At 47.3% G+C, this 17500-nt stretch overlaps 1 protein-coding gene across 2 annotated transcripts in view; it reads right to left on the bottom strand.

Annotated features, from left to right (window-relative positions):
- Positions 1-17500, bottom strand: part of LOC147097534 (complement C1s subcomponent-like) — a 65533-nt gene that overhangs the window by 46965 nt on the left and 1068 nt on the right. For both annotated transcript variants that reach the window (XM_085971464.1, XM_085971463.1), the window contains exon 2: positions 11192-11408. In XM_085971464.1, coding sequence (XP_085827590.1) covers positions 11192-11408 — 217 coding nt within the window. The remainder of the gene's footprint in view (positions 1-11191; positions 11409-17500) is intronic.

Below are 17500 nucleotides of genomic sequence, written 5' to 3'. Positions count from 1 at the left end.
GTGCCTAAGCCTTGAAGAAGTAGCCCCAAGCCTGCAGCAACAAGGTCCTTCAACATACAAGTGCTGTCCCTTTAAATCGCAGCTTTCCCGAATGACCTGCAGCTGACAGCAAGCAAGCCGGCAAGCTTCATGCCAGGTTTCATTAGCGGGGTTCCCTGCAGGCGTGTTTAGCATGGGGAACCCCTGAAAATCGCAAGGCCACTCTAAAATGGCATTAAACATGCCAATAATTGCTCATTAGTGTTCTAACGGCCAGTCCCATCAGCGGCAGGCGGGACTGATTCAGGTCACGGAGAAACGGCGGTCCGAAAGTCGGACGGGGCGGGGAATCAGGCGGGGGGGTCGCGACCCCTTATTTCGGCGATTTTCGGCCCCCGCCCGCCTGAAAAGCCGCCCGACGGCTGGCAGAAAATCGGGGCCGGTGTGTTTGGATTTTCAGAAGGCCTTCGATAAGGTCCCACACAAGAGGTTGGTGAACAAAATTAGGGCACATGGAATTGTGGGTAATATACTAGCATGGATTGAGAATTGGTTAACAGACAGAAAACAAAGAGTAGGGATAAACGGGTCTTTTTCAGGATGGCAGGCTGTGACTAGTGGGGTACCGCAAGGATCGGTGCTTGGGCCCCAGCTATTCACAATCTATATCAATGATTTGGATGAAGGGACTAAATGTAACATTTCCAAATTTGCTGATGATACAAAGCTAGGTGACAGTGTCAGTTGTGAAGAGGATGTGAAGAGGCTTCAATGGGATCTCGACAGGCTCAGTGAGTGGGCGAGAACATGGCAGATGGAATATAATGTGGATAAATGTGAAGTTATCCATTTTGGTAGAAAAAACAGAAAGGCAGAGTATTTCCTAAATGGTGAAAGATTGGGGAATGCAGATGCTCAAAGGGACCTGGGTGTCCTTGTACATGAGTCACTGAAAGTGAATGTGCAGGTGCAGCAAGCCATTAGGAAGGCAAATGGTATGCTGGCCTTCATTACAAGAGGATTTGAGTACAGGAGTAAAGAAGTCTTACTCCAATTATATAGGGCCTCAGTGAGACCACACCTGGAGTAGTGTGTACAATTTTGGTCTCCTTACCTAAGGAAGGATATACTTGCCATAGAGGGAGTGTAACGAAGGTTCACGAGATTGATTCCTGGGATGGCGGGACTGTCGTATGAGAAGAGATTGAGTAAACTAGGCCTGTATTCTCTTGAATTCAAAAGAATGAGAGGGGATCTCATTGAAGCATACAAAATTATTACAAGGCTTGATAGGGTGGATGCTGGGAGAATGTTTCCCTTGGCTGGGGAGTCTAGAACCAGGGACCACAGCCTCAGGGTAAAGGGTAGGCCATTCAGGACTGAGATGAGAAGAAATTTCTTCACACAGAAGGTGGTGAATCTTTGGAATTCTCTACCCCAGAGGGCTGTGGAGGTTCAGTCATTGGGTATATTCAAAACAGAAGTCGATAGATTTCTGACTAGTAAGGGCATCAAGGGATATGGCGATAGGGCCGGTGAATGGAGTTGAGGCAGAAGATCAGCCATGATCTCATTGAATGGCAGAGCAGGCTCGAAGGGCCGAGTGGCCGACTCCTGCTCCTATTTCTTATGTTCTTATCATAGCTAAATATAGATATAGATAGATAGAGACAGATAGATATAGGTACAAAAGGTCGTCGACCTGAAATGTTAACTCTGGTTTTCTCTACACAGATGCTCCTGACCGGCACTGCAACAACAACAACAACTTGTATTTATATAGCGCCTTTAACATAGTAAAACGTCCCAAGGCGTTTCACAGGAGTATTTTAAGACAAAATTTTGACACCGAGCCACATAAGGAGAAATTAGGGCAGGTGACCAAAAGCTTGGTCAAAAAGGTAGGTTTTAAGGAGCATCTTAAAGGAGGAAAGAGAGGTAGCGAGGCGGAGAGGTTTAGGGAGGGAATTCCAGATCTTAAGGCCTTGGCAACAGAAGGCACGGCCACCAATGGTGGAGCGATTAAAATCAGGGCAGCTCAAGAGGGCAGAATTAGAGGAGCGCAGATATCTCGGGGGGTTTGTGGGGCTGAAGGGGATTAGAGATAGGGAGGGGCGAGGCCATGGAGGGATTTGAAAACAAGGATGAGAATTTTGAAATCGAGGTGTTGCTTTACTGGGAGCCAACATAGGGAGCGAGCACAGGGGTGATGGGCGAACGAGACTTGGTGCGAGTTAGGACACGGGCAGCCGAGTTGTGGCTGACCTATGAATGATTATTGGAAAGAAGGATAGTCAGCACGGATTTGTTAAGGGAAGGTCGTGTCTGACAAACTTGATTGAGTTTTTTGAGGAGGTAACAAGGAGGGAAGATGAGGGTAGTGCGTTTGATGTAGTATATATGGACTTTAGCAAGGCTTTTGATAAGGTTCCACATGGCAGACTGGTCACAAAGTTAAAAGCCCATGGGATCCAGGGCAAAGTGTCAAGTTGGATTCAAAACTGGCTCGGAGACAGGAAGCAGAGGGTAATGGTTGATGGGTGTTTTTGTGACTGGAAGGCTGTTTCCAGTGGGGTTCCGCAGGGCTCAGTACTGGGTCCCTTGCTTTTTGTGGTATATATCAATGATCAAGACTTGAATATAGGGGGTATGATTGAGAAGTTTGCAGATGATACTAAAATCGGCTGTGTGGTTGATACTGAAGAAGGAAGCTGTAGACTGCAGGAAGATATCAATAAATTGGTCAGGTGGGCAGAACAGTGGCAAATGGAATTCAATCCGGAGAAGTGTGAGGTAATGCATTTGGGGAGGGCTAACAAGGAAAGGGAATACACATGAAATGGTAGGACACTGAGTAGTGTAGAGGAACAAAGGGACCTTGGAGTGCAGGCCCACAGATCCCTGAAGGTAGCAGGCCAGGTAGAGAAGGTGGTTAAGAAGGCATACGGAATGCTTGCCTTTATTAGCCATGGCATAGAATACAAGAGCAGGGAGTTATGCTTCAACTATCTAAAACCCTAGTTAGGCCTCAGCTAGAGTACTGCGTGCAGTTCTGGTCACCACATTACAGGAAAGATGTGATTGCACTAGAGAGGGTACAGAGGAGATTTACAAGGATGTTCCTGGGAGTAGAGAATCTTAGCTATGAGGAAAGACTGGATAGGCTGGGTCTGTTTTCCTTGGAACAGAGGAGGCTGAGGGGAGACCTTATTGAGGTGTATAAAATGATGAGGGGCCTAGATAAAGTGGATAGAAAGGACCTATTTCCCTTAGCAGAGGGGTCAAAAACCAGGGGCACAGATTTAAAGTAATTGGTGGAAGGTTTAGAGGAGATTTGAGGGGAAATTTCTTCACCCAGAGGGTTGTGGGGGTCTGGAACTCACTGCCTGAAAGGATGTTAGAGGCAGGAACCCTAACCACATTTAAAAAGCACTTGGATGTGCACTTGGGATGCTGTAACCTGCAGGGCTACGGACCAAGAGCTGGGAAGTGGGATTAAGCTGGATAGCTCTTTGCAGGCCGGCGTGGACACGATGGGCCAAAATGGCCTCCTTCCGTGCTGTAACTCTCTATGATTCTATGACCTCAAGTTTACGTAGGTTGGAATGTGGGAGGCCAGCCAGGAGTGCATTGGGATAATCAAGTCTAGAGGTAACAAAGGCATGCATGAAGATTTCAGCAGCGGATGAGCTGAGGCAAGTGCGGAGACGGGCGATGTTACGGAGGTGGAAGTAGGCGGTCTTTGTTATGCTGAGGATATGTGGTCAGAAGCTCATTCCAGGGTCAAATATGACACCAAGGTTGTGAACAGTGTGGTTCAGCCTCAGACAGATGTTAGAGAAAGGGGTGGAGTCGGTGTCTAGGGAACGGAGTTTATGGCGGGGACCGAAAACAATGGCTTCGGTCTTCCCAGTAATTAATTGGACAAAATTTCTGCTTATCCAGAACTGTATGTTGGACAAGCAGTCTGATAATTCAGAGACCATGGAGGGGTCGAGAGAAGTGGTGATGAGGTAGAGCTGTGTGTCATCAGCGTACACGTGGAAACTGATGCTGTGTTTTTGGATAAAGAAGGGGCAACATGTAGATGAGAAATAGGATGGGGCCAAGGATAGATCCTTGGGGGACACCAGAGGTAATGATGCGGGAGCGGGAAGAGAAGCCGTTGTAGGTGATTCTCTGGCTACGATTAGATAGATAAGAATGGAACCAGGCGAGTGCAGTCCCACCCAGCTGGGCGACGGTGGAGAGGCGTTGGAGGAGGATGGAGTGGTCAACCTGTGTCAAAGGCTGCAGACACGTCAAGAAGGACAAGAAGGGATAGTTTACCTTTGCCATAGTCACAAAGAATGTCATTTGTGGCTTTGATGAGAGCCGTTTCAGTACTGTGGCAGGGCGGAAACCTGATTGGAGAGATTAAAACATGGAGTTGTGGGAAAGAGGGGCACGGATTTGGGAGGCGACATCACGTTCAAGGACTCTGGAGAGGAAAGGGAGGTTGGAGATGGGGCGGTAATTTGCAAAGACGGAGGGATCAAGGGTTGTTTTTTTGAGGAGAGGTGTGATGTCAGCAGATTTGAGGGAGTGGGGGACAGTACCTGAGGAGAGAGAACCGTTAACAATATTCGCTAACATGGGAGCCAGAAAAGGAAGTTGGGTGGTCAGCGGTTTGGTGGGAATAGGGTGGAGGGAGCAGGAAGTGGGTCTCATGGACAAGATCAGTGCGGAGAGGTCTTGAGGGAGATCAGAGAGAAACTGGAGAAAGATGTGAGTTCAGGGCGAGGGCAGGGGGGGAACCTTAGGTGAAGTTTGACCCGGTGGGCTAGTGGAAGGAAAGGAAGTGGCAGAGGGAGCTGAATGGATGGTCGCAATCTTAGAGACAAAGATGTGCATGAGCTCCTCACACTTGTTGTCAGAGCTGAGGGGTTTAAGAAGATGGTTAGTAGTGGAGAATAGAAGCTGGGGTTTATCTTTGCATTCCAGAAGTGACCAATTTTGGCAGACGAGAGCAGGGCCCGATAATGCTTTATGTGGTTCAGCCAGATCTGGCAGTGAATGGCTAAACCAATTGTCCACCATATCCATTCAAGTCTGCATCCCTTGGACTTAAGGGAGTGAAGACGAGGGCCATACCAGGGGGAATGGCCAGGGTGAGAGAGAGTCATTGTTTTAAGAGGGACTCGGGCATCAAAGGTGGTGGTGAGGGTGTGGTTGACCAGATCGGTAGCTGCAGAAATGTCATGGTGAATGGAGGGCCAAAACTGGACAGTTGGAAATTCATAAGTGCAGTTGTAAGAGAGTTGGGGGAGAGTTTATTCCAGCGGCAGACATAGAAGGAAGTAGGGTTGGTGGGGGGTGGAAGGGGAATGTGGGTGGAGAGCGATACGAGGAAGTGGTCAGAGATGGCCTTATCTGCGATTGTCACAATGGGAGTAGCGGGGCCACGAGAGATAGCAAGGTTGAGAGGGTGGCCACGATTATGGTTGGGGAGTTTATGTGGAGGGAGAGATTAAGGGAGGATAGGAGGCTAGTGAACTCAGAGGAGAGAGAGCGTGATGAATTGAGATGGAGGTTGAAATCACCGAGGATGAGAAGTCGTGCGGTGCAGAGGCTGAGGGAGGAAAGCAGTGAAGATATCTTGGTGATAACATTTTTATGGTACTTGGGTGGGTGGTAGAGAATGAGAATTTTAAATGAGATGTGAGAAGGGTGGAATAAGGTGAGATGCTCAAAGGAGGAGAAACTGCCAGAGGAATAGGGAGACAGACCAAGGTGTAATTTGGTGATGAGAGCCACACTGCCACAACGGTCTGAGCGGGGCAAGTGGTGGAAGGTATAGCCAGGCGGGGAGGCTTCATTTAAGGGCACGGTGTCATCACCCCTCAACCAAGTTTCCGTCAGGGCCATGATATCGATGCAATCATCCACGATAAGCTCATGGATGGCAAGGGCCTTGTTCGCAAGTGAACGGACATTCTGGAGGGAGTTGCGGAGAGGGTTGGTGATGGCTGCCCCACTGCCGGCGCCCACAGGGTCAGCGCTGGGAGTGGGGGGGGGGGGCGGTGAGTTGGTTGGGGAGGAAATTGGCAAGATTTTCTTCCAGTGGATTGGCTGGGTGGGAAGGTCAGCGAGAGAGAAGGATTGGGCATTTGGGGTTGCTGCTCGTAAGGAGGCAGCGACGAGTGCCTCAATGGGCCCCTCGGAGGATGCCAACAGAGGCTCAGAGGGAAGCTGTGGGTTTCTCTAGGAGGGAATCAGGCTTGGGATGGTGGCAGGAGAGTGGGAAGGTCGGAGGTGACCTAATCGGTGGCAACACCGAGGAGGCGGCACCTCCGGCAATTTCAACACCAACAAAAACCAAGGAGAGACATCACAGGACAGCAGGTAGGTGATTGGTGGGTGAGTTTCAGTGTTTTCTCTCTCTGAGCTAGGACAGTGGTTTAAACTAGGTGCGGGAAACTGTAACGTATGTTATTGAATTTATAACTTTTAACTAGTTAAACTAATTAATATGACGATAAATAGTCCTTGAATAAAGACGTTATCTAATTAAATAAATAAAATAAGGTTAGACTGAGATATGGCAGAGCAGGTTGTGTGTCTGGACTGCAGTATAGAAACATAGAAACATAAAAGATAGGCCATTCGGCCCCTCGAGCCTGCTCCGCCATTTAATGAAGTCATGGCTGATCATTCAAATTCAGTACCCTGACCCGGCTTTCTCCCCATACCCCTTGATCCCTTTAGCCTTAAGAAATATATCCAACTCCTTCTTGAATATATTTAATAAGTTGGCCTCAACTGCCTTCTGTGGCAGAGAATTCCACAGGTTCACCACTCTCTGGGTGAAGAAATTCCTCCTCATCTCAGTCCTAAATGGATTACCCCTTATCCTTAGACTGTGACCCCTGGTTCTGGACTCCCCCACCATCGGGAACATCCTTCCTGCATCTGGTCTGTCTAGTCCTGTTAGAATTTTATAAGTTTCAATGAGATCCCCTCTCATTCTTCTAAACTCTAGCAAATATAAGCCTAATCGACTCAATCTCTCTTCATACGTCATTCCTGCCATCCCAACTATCAGTCTGGTGAATCTTCGCTGCACTCCCTCCATGGCAAGAACATCCTTCCTCAGTTAAGGCGACCAAAACTGCACACAATACTCAAGGTGTGGTCTCACCAAGGCCCTGTACAACTGTAGCAAGACATCCTTGCTCCTGTACTCGAATCCTCTCGCTATGAAGGCCAACATACCATTTGCCTTCTTAACCGCCTGCTGCACCTGTATGCTTAGCTTCAGCGACTGGTGCACAAGGACACCCAGGTCTCATTGCACTTCCCCTTTTCCCAATCTATTGCCGTTTAGATAATCTGCCTTCCTGTTTTTGCCACCAAAGTGGATAACCTCGCATTTATCCACATTATACTGCATCTGCCATGCATCTGCCCAATCACCCAACCTGTCCAAATCATACTGGAGTTTCTCTGCATCCTCCTCACAGCACACACGCCCACCCAGCTTTGTGTCATCTGCAAACTTGGAGATATTATATCTAGTTCCCTCGTCTAGATCATTAATATATATTGTGAATAGCTGGGGTCCTAGGACCGATCCCTGCGGTACCCCACTAGTCACTGCCTGCCACTCGGAAAAAGACCCGTTTATTCCAACTCTTTGCTTCCTGCCTGCCAACCAGTTCTCTATCCAAGTCAGTACCTTACCCCCAATCCCATGTGCTTTAACTTTGCACGCCAATCTCTTATGTGGGACCTTATCAAAAGCCTTCTGAAAGTCCAAATACACCACATTCACTGGTTCTCCCTTATCTATTCTACCAGTTACATCCTCAAAAAATTCCAGTATATTAGTCAAGCATGATTTACCTTTTGTAAATCCATGTTGACTTTGTCCGATCCTGTCACTGTTTTCCAAGTGCTCTGCTATTACATCTTTTATAATGGACTCTAGCATTTTCCCCACTACCGATGTCAGGCTTACCGGTCTATAATTCCCCGTTTTCTCTCTACCACCTTTTTTAAATAGTGGGGTTACATTAGCTACCCTCCAATCCATGGGAACTGTTCCAGAGTCTATAGAATTTTGGAAGATGACCAGCAATGCATCTATTATTTCTAGGGCCACTTCCTTAAGTACCCTAGGATGTAGATTATCAGGCCCTGGGGAGTTATTCGGCCTTCAATCCCGTCAATTTCCCTAACACCATTTCCCTACAAATACTGATTTCATTCAATTCCTCCCTCTCATTAGACCCTATGTTCCCCGAAATCTCTGGAAGGTTATTTGTGCCCTCCTTTGTGAAGACAGAACCAAAGTATGTATTTAATTGGTCTGCCATTTCTTTGTTCCCCATTATAATGTGGGAGTCTGTGGACAGAGAGACTGTCCCGAGCAAACATACCTGAAGTAGATGTCTCTGTCTCGAATCTCTCCGGCTCAGAGTTATTGAGCTGGAGAGACACCGACACGTATCTGAACAGTTTGCTCCAGACGTCAGTCACACTTGGTGGAGAGGTGCAGGTTCAGAATAAGTTGATGTGACCGATAGTGCACAGAATGAGGATCCACAGGAACTGATCTTATCCAACAGGCACAATGTACTTGCTACCTGTGAGAATAAGGATAAAGACTGTCGGAAGGACAGCCAGAATGTGGACCCAGGCACCTTAGAGCAGGAGGCTGTCCTAAGGGAGATGGAGGAGGAGGAGAGGAAGTGTAATGTGGCAGTTGTAGGGGATCCAATAATTAGGGGGACAGATAACATCCTTTGTAAGCAGGATCAGGAGTCCCACATGGAATGTTGCCTACCTGGTGCCAGGGTGAGGGACATCTCGAACCAACTTGAAAGTATATTGGAGAGGGAGGGAGAGGATCCAGTCGTTGTGGTCCATGTTGGAACCAACAACATCGGGAAGAGTAAGCAAGAGGTCCTGTTTGGAGAGTAACAGGAACTAGTGGCTAAATTAAAGAACAGGACCTCAAGGTGTATAATCTCTGGATTATTACCCGAGCCACAGCCAAATTGGCATAGGAATAAGCAGATTAAGGAGGTGAACATGTGGCTGAAGGAGTGGTGTGAAAAAGAGGGGTTCCATTTCGTGGGACACTGGCACCAGTACTGGGACAGGAAGGAACTGTACCATTGGGACGGGCTCCACCTGAACCGGGCTGGGACCAGGGTCCTTGTTGGAAAGGATAAATAAGATGGTCACGAGGACTTCAAACTAGTAAATGGAGGTGGGTGGGGTAGGAGGTGCTCAGGGAGAAATTGTCGTATAAATAATAGTTTAAAAAGAAACTATCGGGAAGAGAGTAGAGCAACAGTCAGAAATGGTGCTTTAGGCACTCAGGGAATGGGAAACTAAAAGATGTAAAGCGATTAAACTGGGAGAGAGAAATAAGAAACATGTGAATATAGCATCAGAGCCGAAGGACAGGCTAGGGTGTGTGGCCCAAATAAGCGTTCTTTATACAAATGCACAGAGTATAAGGAATAAATTGAATGAACTGCAGGCACAAATTAAAATTGGAGGGTATGACATGGTAGCTATTAATGAGACATGGCTGCAACATGGTCAGGACTGGGAACTAATTATACCAGGTTATAAGGTCTACAGGAAAGATAGGGAAAATGGCAGAGGGGGAGGAGTATCCTTAGGGATTGGGAATGAAATCACTTCAATGATAAGAGAGGATTTAAAGAAAGGTAAGCAGCCAGTGGAGACCTTACGGGTTGAATTAAGAAATAGGAAAGGATCGAAGACTGTAGTGGGAGTTGTGTATCGGCCCCCTGGTTGCAGCTCTGAAGTGCTAGATTGTATAAATACAGAGATTAGGCAAGCGTGTAGCAAAGGCAGTGTGGTTTTAATGGGGGCTTTTAACTTTCATATAGATTGGAAAAAGAAGACTAGCACCTGTCAGAAAGGTAGTGAATTTCTTGAATGTGTCCGGGATAGTTTTTTACAACAAGGGGGCAACAAGATATTAGATTTAGTAATGAGTAATGAGCCAGATTTAGTTAACAGCCTAACCGTGCGTGAATATTTATCCAATAGCGATCATAACATGATCCGAGTTCAATGTAGTGTTTGAAAGGGAGAAATGCAAAACAGATACTAACATTCTAGATTTAGGTAAAACTGGTCCACAGTAACCTGGGCAAATCTGTTAATGGGTAAAACAATGGAAGATCAGTGGCAGGTGTTCAAAAAAGAATTTAAAGTGATATCGAACCAGTTTATGCCCCTGAGGGTCAAGAGCGCTACTTGCCAATAAAACCCAGCCATGGACAACTAAAGAGGTAAGAGACAGCATAAAACTAAAGGACAGGGCATACAAAAATACAATAAATAGCACAGATCATAGAGAATGGGGAAGATACAAAGAACAGCAAAGGGTCACAAAACAGATAGTAAGAGCTACAAACAGGGAGTATGAAAAGAAACTTACAAGGGATATCAAAATCAATACAAATAATTTTTATAGTTACATTAGGAAAAAGAGGGTGGTCAGGAGCAATGTTGGCCCCTTAAAACTGATATCGGTGATATTGTCAATGATAATAAGGAAATGGCGGACATGTTGAATAATTACTTTGTGTCAGTATTTACAGTAGAGGAAGAGGACGGCATGCAGGAAATCCCGAAAATACTAATACTGAATCAGGGACGGACTCAATAAAATTAACATCAGTGAGATAACAGTAATGAAGAAAATAATGGCACTAAAGAGTGACAAATCCCCTGAACCAGATGGTTTCCATCCCAGGGTTTTAAAAGAACTAGGTGAGCACATTGCAGATGCCCTAATGATAATCTTACCAAGTTCTCTCGATCCAGGAACCATCCCTTTAGATTGGAAAATTGCACATTTCACTCCGCTATTTAAGAATGACGAGAGAGCGAAACCACGCACGCATGCACGTACGCACGGACAGAGAGACAGAAAGACAGACAAAATGAAAAAAAGGTAATTGTTTCTAAGTGCACAGATAATAATTCTGAAATGGATGGTTAATTCTTGCATGGATCTACTGGGATAGATGGCGAGTGAAGACTTGCAGCAGAGATAAATAGGGGACATATAGAAATGAGCTGCCATCGAAAGGAGAAAAGAGTGACATACAGACACTCTAGTGCTTGCACATCATATATACTTGGATTGAACACATTAATTCATGCAGAAATGGGTTACCTGAATACTGTCGTAGATACAGTCAGCAGATGGCTCTATATCAATTTGGTTAAAAGAGACTATAATACCATGACCTCTGGGAACTTCAATCTGCCAGCGCTGTGACACGTGATTGGGATAGCCCTGGGGGTAGCCTGGAGATGCAAACTGGCCTTGCAAACCCCCTAGAGAGATGGTACAGGAAGCTGGTGCCAGGAGAAGGTGAAACAGGGTCAACCTAAAGGACCAGAGAGAAACAAAGTAATTACATTGAGGGAAGTAGGAGATTGGGGACACACACACACATTCCTCCTGGGTTCTGTTGCCTGTTGGCTCACCCTCTGCCCAACCCACAACCAACATTTACATAGTAACAGAGCGCGTTCAGCACAAAAACAGACCATTCGGCCCAACTGCTCCGTGCCGGTGTTTAAGCTCCACACAATCCTCCTCCCACCCTACTCCATCTCACTCCATTAGTATAACCCTCTATTCCTTTCTCCCTCATGTGTTTATTGAGCTTCCCCTTAAATGCATCTGTGCTATTCACCTCAACCACTCCCTGTGGTAGCGAGCTCCACATTCTCACCACTCTCTGGGTAAAGAAGTTTCTCCTGAATTCCTTATTGGATTTATTACTGACTATCTGATATTTATGGCCCCTAGTTCTGGTCTCCCCCACAAGTGGAAACATCTTCTCTACATCTACCCTATCAACCCCTTCATAATCTTAAAGACTTCCATTAGGTCATCGCTTAGTCTTTCCTGATAGTTGAACCCTCTCAGTTCTGGTATCATCCTTGTAAATCTTGTTTTGCACCTTCTCTAGTGAATCTATGTCCTTTTTGTAATATGGAGACCAGAACTGTGCACAGTATTTCGAGAGTAGTCTAAACCAGGATCCAGACAGGTTTAACATAACTGTTTTTAATTATATTCCTTTCGAAATGATCTGTAACACAATTGTGCAGGTGCATCAAGCGCAGCTTGATATAAAAGGCCATCAATCCCCTTCCATTCCATCCACCTCCATCAATGTCTATACCATCCTGGACCACCCGCGCCACCGCTCCTCCCCCGCCGCCACCCTCTCTTAGCTGAAGGAACTCTCAGTTCTCTCTCCCCCTAAATTATGCTGAATAAACATTTCATGAGTTGATGTCGATATCGCTTCAAAGCTCACTCACCTCCTTTCCCCAGGTGTGGCTCCACCCGCAGGCTTCAGTTGATCACAATCAGTGAAATTATCTGGGAATGTGTTCGATCTGTTCTATTGGAGGGAGGAGGGGGTTGGTTCTATTCACTAAGGGTTTGGAGCAGAGATATCTATTGGCCTGATGCACTGAGCAGTGAAGCTAAAGGGCAAACGAATTCAGCAACAAAATAAGCAACCAATCGTTACAGTCCCAAATAAGAAGCCTTCTATCACTCCAATGGATATCTAATGGAGAAAGAACTCAATCTAATCAATTTAAATCACGTTTTCATAGAGTCATAGAGTCATAGAGTTATACAGTACAGAAAGAGGCCCTTCGGCCCATCGTGTCTGCGCCGTCCATCAATCCCTGTCCAGTCTAATCCCATTTTCCAGCATTTGGTCCATAGCCTTGTATGCAATGGCATTTCAAGTGCTCATCCAAATGCTTCTTGAATGTTGTGAGGGTTCCTGCCTCTACCACCCTTTCAGGCAGTGAGTTCCAGATTCCAACCACCCTCTGGGTGAAAAAGTTCCTCCTCAAATCCCCTCTAAATCTCCTGCCCCTTACCCTGAATCTATGCCCCCTTGTTATTGACCCCCCTACTAAGGGGAAAAGTTCCTCTTTATCTACCCTATCTATGCCCCTCATCATTTTGTACACCTCAATCAGGTCCCCCCTCAGCCTTCTTTGCTCCAAGGAAAACAACCCCAGCCTGTTTAGTCTTTCTTCATAGCTGAGGCGCTCCATCCCAGGTAACATCCTGGTGAATCTTCTCTGCACCCTCTCCAAAGCAATCACATCCTTCCTATAGTGAGGCGACCAGAACTGCACACAGAACTCCAGCTGTGGCCTCACCAGCGTTTTGTACAGCTCCATCATAACCTCCCTGCTCTTATATTCTATGCCTCGGCTAATGAAGGCAAGTATCCCATATGCCTTTTTAACCACCTAATCTACCTGTTCCGCTGCCTTCAGGGATCTATGTACATGTACACCAAGGTCCCTCTGACCCTCTGTACTTCCTAGGGTCCTACCACTCATTGTGTATTCCCTTGCCTTATTTGTCTGTCCAAAATGCATCACCTCGCACTTTTCAGGGTTAAATTCCATTTGCCACTTTTCCGCCCATCTGACCAACCCGTTTATATCGTCCTGTAGCCTGAGGCTTTCCTCCTCACAATTTACCACCCCACCAATTTTCGTGTCATCCACGAACTTACTGATCATACCTTTTACATTCTCATCCAAATCATTTATGTAGATCACAAACAATAAGGGACCCAGCACCGATCCCTGAGGTACCCCATTGGACACAGGCTTCCGGTCACAAAAGCAACCTTCGACCATCACCCTCTGCCTCCTGCCACTCAGCCAGTTTAGGATCCAACGCGCCAAGGCACCCTGGATCCCATGGGCTCTTACCTTCTTGACCAGTCTCCTATGCGGGACTGTGTCAAAAGCTTTGCTGAAGTCCATGTAAACCACATCCACAGCATTTCCCTCATCCACCCCCCTAGTCACCCCCTCGAAAAATTCAATCAGATTTGTCAGACATGATTTACCCTTGACAAAGCCATGCTGACTATCCCTGATTAATCCTTGCCTCTCCAAGTGGAGACTAATTTTGTCCCTCAGATTTTTTTCCAATAATTTCCCTACCACAGATGTTAGGCTCACTGGCCTGTAATTCCCTGGTTTATCCCTGCTACCCTTCTTGTATAATGGTACTACGTTAGCTGTTCTCCAGTCCTCTGGTACATCCCCTGTGGCCAGAGAGGTTCTGAAAATTTGTGTCAGAGCCCCTGCAATCTCCTCCTTTGCCTCATACAACAGCCTGGGATACATCTTGTCCGGGCCTGGGGATTTATCCACTTTTTGGCCTGCTAAAACCGCTAGTACCTCCTCCCTCTCGATGCTAATATGTTCAAGTATGTCACAGTCCCCTTGCCCGATTTCTATGTCTACATCGTCTTTCTCCATAGTGAACACAGATGCAAAAAATTCATTTAAAACCCCGCCTACATCATCTGGCTCTACACACAGATTGCCACTTTGGTCACTAATGTGCCCTACCCTTTCCCTGGTTATCCTCTTGCCCTTAATATACTTATAAAACATCTTAGGATTTTCCTTTATTTTGCTCGCCAGTGTTATTTCATGGCCCCTCCTTGCCCTCCTAATTTCTTTTTTAAGTATGCCCCTGCACTTTTTATACTCCTCTAGGGCTTCCTCCGTCTTTAGTCTTTTGTAACTGCCAAAAGCTCCCCTTTTTTTCCTAATGCATTTTTGTATATCCCTTGTCATCCAAGGTTCCCTTTGCTTGTTGGTCCCACCCTTGACCTTTACAGGAACATGTTGGCGTTGTACTCTCTCTATTTCCCTTCTGAAAGTCTCCCACTGTTTTGATGTGGATTTTCCTATAAGTAGCTGCTCCCAGTCCACTTTGGCCAGATCCTGCCTTATCATATTAAAATCGGCCTTCCCCCAATTTAGAACCCTTATTTCCGGGCCGTCTTTGTCTTTTTCCATGACCACCTTAAATCTCACCGAATTATGGTCACTGTCGCCAAAATGCTCTCCTACTGACACTTCCACCACTTGCCCGGCTACATTCCCTAGAATTAGGTCCAGTACCGCCCCCTCTCTTGTAGGACTTTCTACATGTTGGCTCAAAAAGCTCTCCTGGATGCACTTTAAGAATTCTGCACCCTCTAAGCCTTTCACACTCTGACTATCCCAATTAATATTGGGGAAGTTGAAATCCCCCATTATTATTACCCTATTATTTTTGCACTTCTCTGAGATTTGCCTACATATCTGTTCCTCTACCTCCCCCTGACTGTTTGGGGGCCTATAGTACACTCCCAGCAAAGTGCTTGCCCCCTTTTTGTTTTTAAGTTCTACCCATATGGCCTCATTAGAGGAACCCGCTAATATATCATCCCTCCTTACAGCAGTAATTGACTCCTTAATTAATATTGCAACACCCCCTCCCCTTTTACACCCCCCTCTGTCTCGCCTGAAGATTCTATACCCCGGAATATTGAGCTGCCAGTCCTGACCCTCCCTCAACCATGGCTCCGTGATAGCAACAATATCGTACTCCCATGTGTTCAACAACAACTTCAGTTCATCCACCTTATTTGCAAGACTCCTTGCATTAAAATAAATGCCTTCCAGCCTTGCCATATTCCCTTTTGCCTTCACATATTTGCTCTGCCTTCCCAGCTGACTTGTTTTTTCCTCCGTATTTGGCTGTAAATCACCCCCTACTATAGCTCCACTCTGTATCCCATCCCCCTGCCAAGTTAGTTTAAACCCCCCCCAGCAGTGCTAGCAAACCTCCCCGCAAGGATATTGGTTCCCCTCTGGTTCAGGTGTAAACCGTCCGACTTGTACAAGTCCCACCTTTCCCAGAAGCAGACCCAGTGATCCAGGAAACTAAAGCCCTCCCTCCTGCACCATCCCTTTAGCCACGCATTCATCTGTTCTATCTTCCTATTCCTATACTCACTAGCACGTGGCACCGGGAGTAATCCAGAGATTACAACCTTTGAGGTCCTGCTCTTTAATCTTCCACCTAGCTCCCTAAATTCTTGCTGCAGGACCTCATCCCTCTTTTTACCTATGTCGTTGGTACCAATGTGGACCACGACCTCTGGCTGTTCACCCTCCCCCTCCAGAATGCCCTGCAGCCGCTCAGTGACATCCTTGACCCTGGCACCAGGGAGGCAACAAACCATCCTGGATTCACGTCTACGGCCACAGAAACGCCTATCTGTTCCCCTTACTATAGAATCCCCTACCACTATTGCTCTCCCACTCTTTTTCCTCCCTTCCTGGGCAGCAGGAGCACCCCCAGTGCCAGGAAGTTGGCTGCTGCTGCCTTCCCCTGGTGAGTCATCCCCCTCAACAGTATCCAAATCGGTATACCTGTTTGAGAGGGGAATGGTCACAGGTGTCTCCTGCACTACCTGCCTGCTTCTATTGCTCCGCCTGGTGGTCACCCATTTCCTTTCTTCCTGTGCAGCCCTTACCTGCGGTGTGACCAACTCACTAAACGTGTTATCCACGTCCCTCTCAGCATCGTGAATGCTCCACAACCCATCCACCCGCAGCTCCAGCACCTCAATGCGGTCTGCTAGTAGCTGCAGCTGGATGCATTTCCGGCACACGTGGTCATCAGGGGCACCGGCAGTGTCCCTGAATTCCCACATAGAGCAAGAGGAGCATAATACGGGGCTGGGCTCTCCTGGCATGACTTACCCTTTAATTAATTTCCAATCAGCTTTGTGTTGTTGGTAGAACTCTTGCCTCTGATGGTTGTGGGTTCGAGACCCCACCCCCTATACCTGAGCAGAAAATGTAGCCTGACACTGCCTGAGGGAGCGCTACACCGTCGGAGGGGCAGTACCGAGGGAGTGCTGCATTGTCAGTGGCTCAGTACTGAGGGAGTGCCAGACTGTCGGAGAGGCAGTACTGAGGGAGCGCCACACTTTCGGAGGGGCAGTACTGAGGGAGTGCCACACTGTCGGAGAGGCAGTACTGAGGGAATGTTGCATTGTCAGTGGCTCAGTACTGAGGGAGTACCACACTGTCGGAGAGGCAGTACTGAGGGAGTGCGGCACTGTTAGTGGCTCAGTACTGAGGGAGTGCCGCACTGTCGGAGGGGCAGTACTGAGGGAGTGCCACACTGTTGGAGGGGCAGTACCGAGGGTGTGCTGCACTGTCAGAGGCTCAGTACTGAGGGAGTGCTGCATTGTCAGTGGCTCAGTACTGAGGGAGTGCCACACTGTCGGAGAGGCAGTACTGAGGGAGTACTGCACTGTCGGAGAGGCAGTACTGAGGGAGTGTTGCACTGTTGGAGAGGCAGTACTGAGGCAGTGCTGTACTGTCAGAGAGGCAGTACTGAGGGAGTGCTGCATTGTCAGTGGCTCAGTACTGAGGGAGTGCCACACTGTCGGAGAGGCTGTACTGAGGGAGTGTTATACTGTCGGAGGGGCAGTACTGAGGGAGTGCTGCACTGTGGGAGGGGGAGTACTGAGGGAGTGCTGTACTGTGGGAGGGGGAGTACTGAGGGAGTGCTGCACTGTCGGAGAGGCTGTACTGAGGGAGTGCTGAATTGTCAGTG

Source organism: Somniosus microcephalus, chromosome 31 (genome assembly GCF_052327205.1).
Source record: "Somniosus microcephalus isolate GS21.2 chromosome 31, FLI_Smic_1.0, whole genome shotgun sequence".
Lineage (NCBI taxonomy): Eukaryota > Metazoa > Chordata > Chondrichthyes > Squaliformes > Somniosidae > Somniosus > Somniosus microcephalus.
The sequence above is the reverse complement of the archived record's forward strand: the minus strand, read 5'-3'. Positions and strand labels throughout refer to the sequence as shown.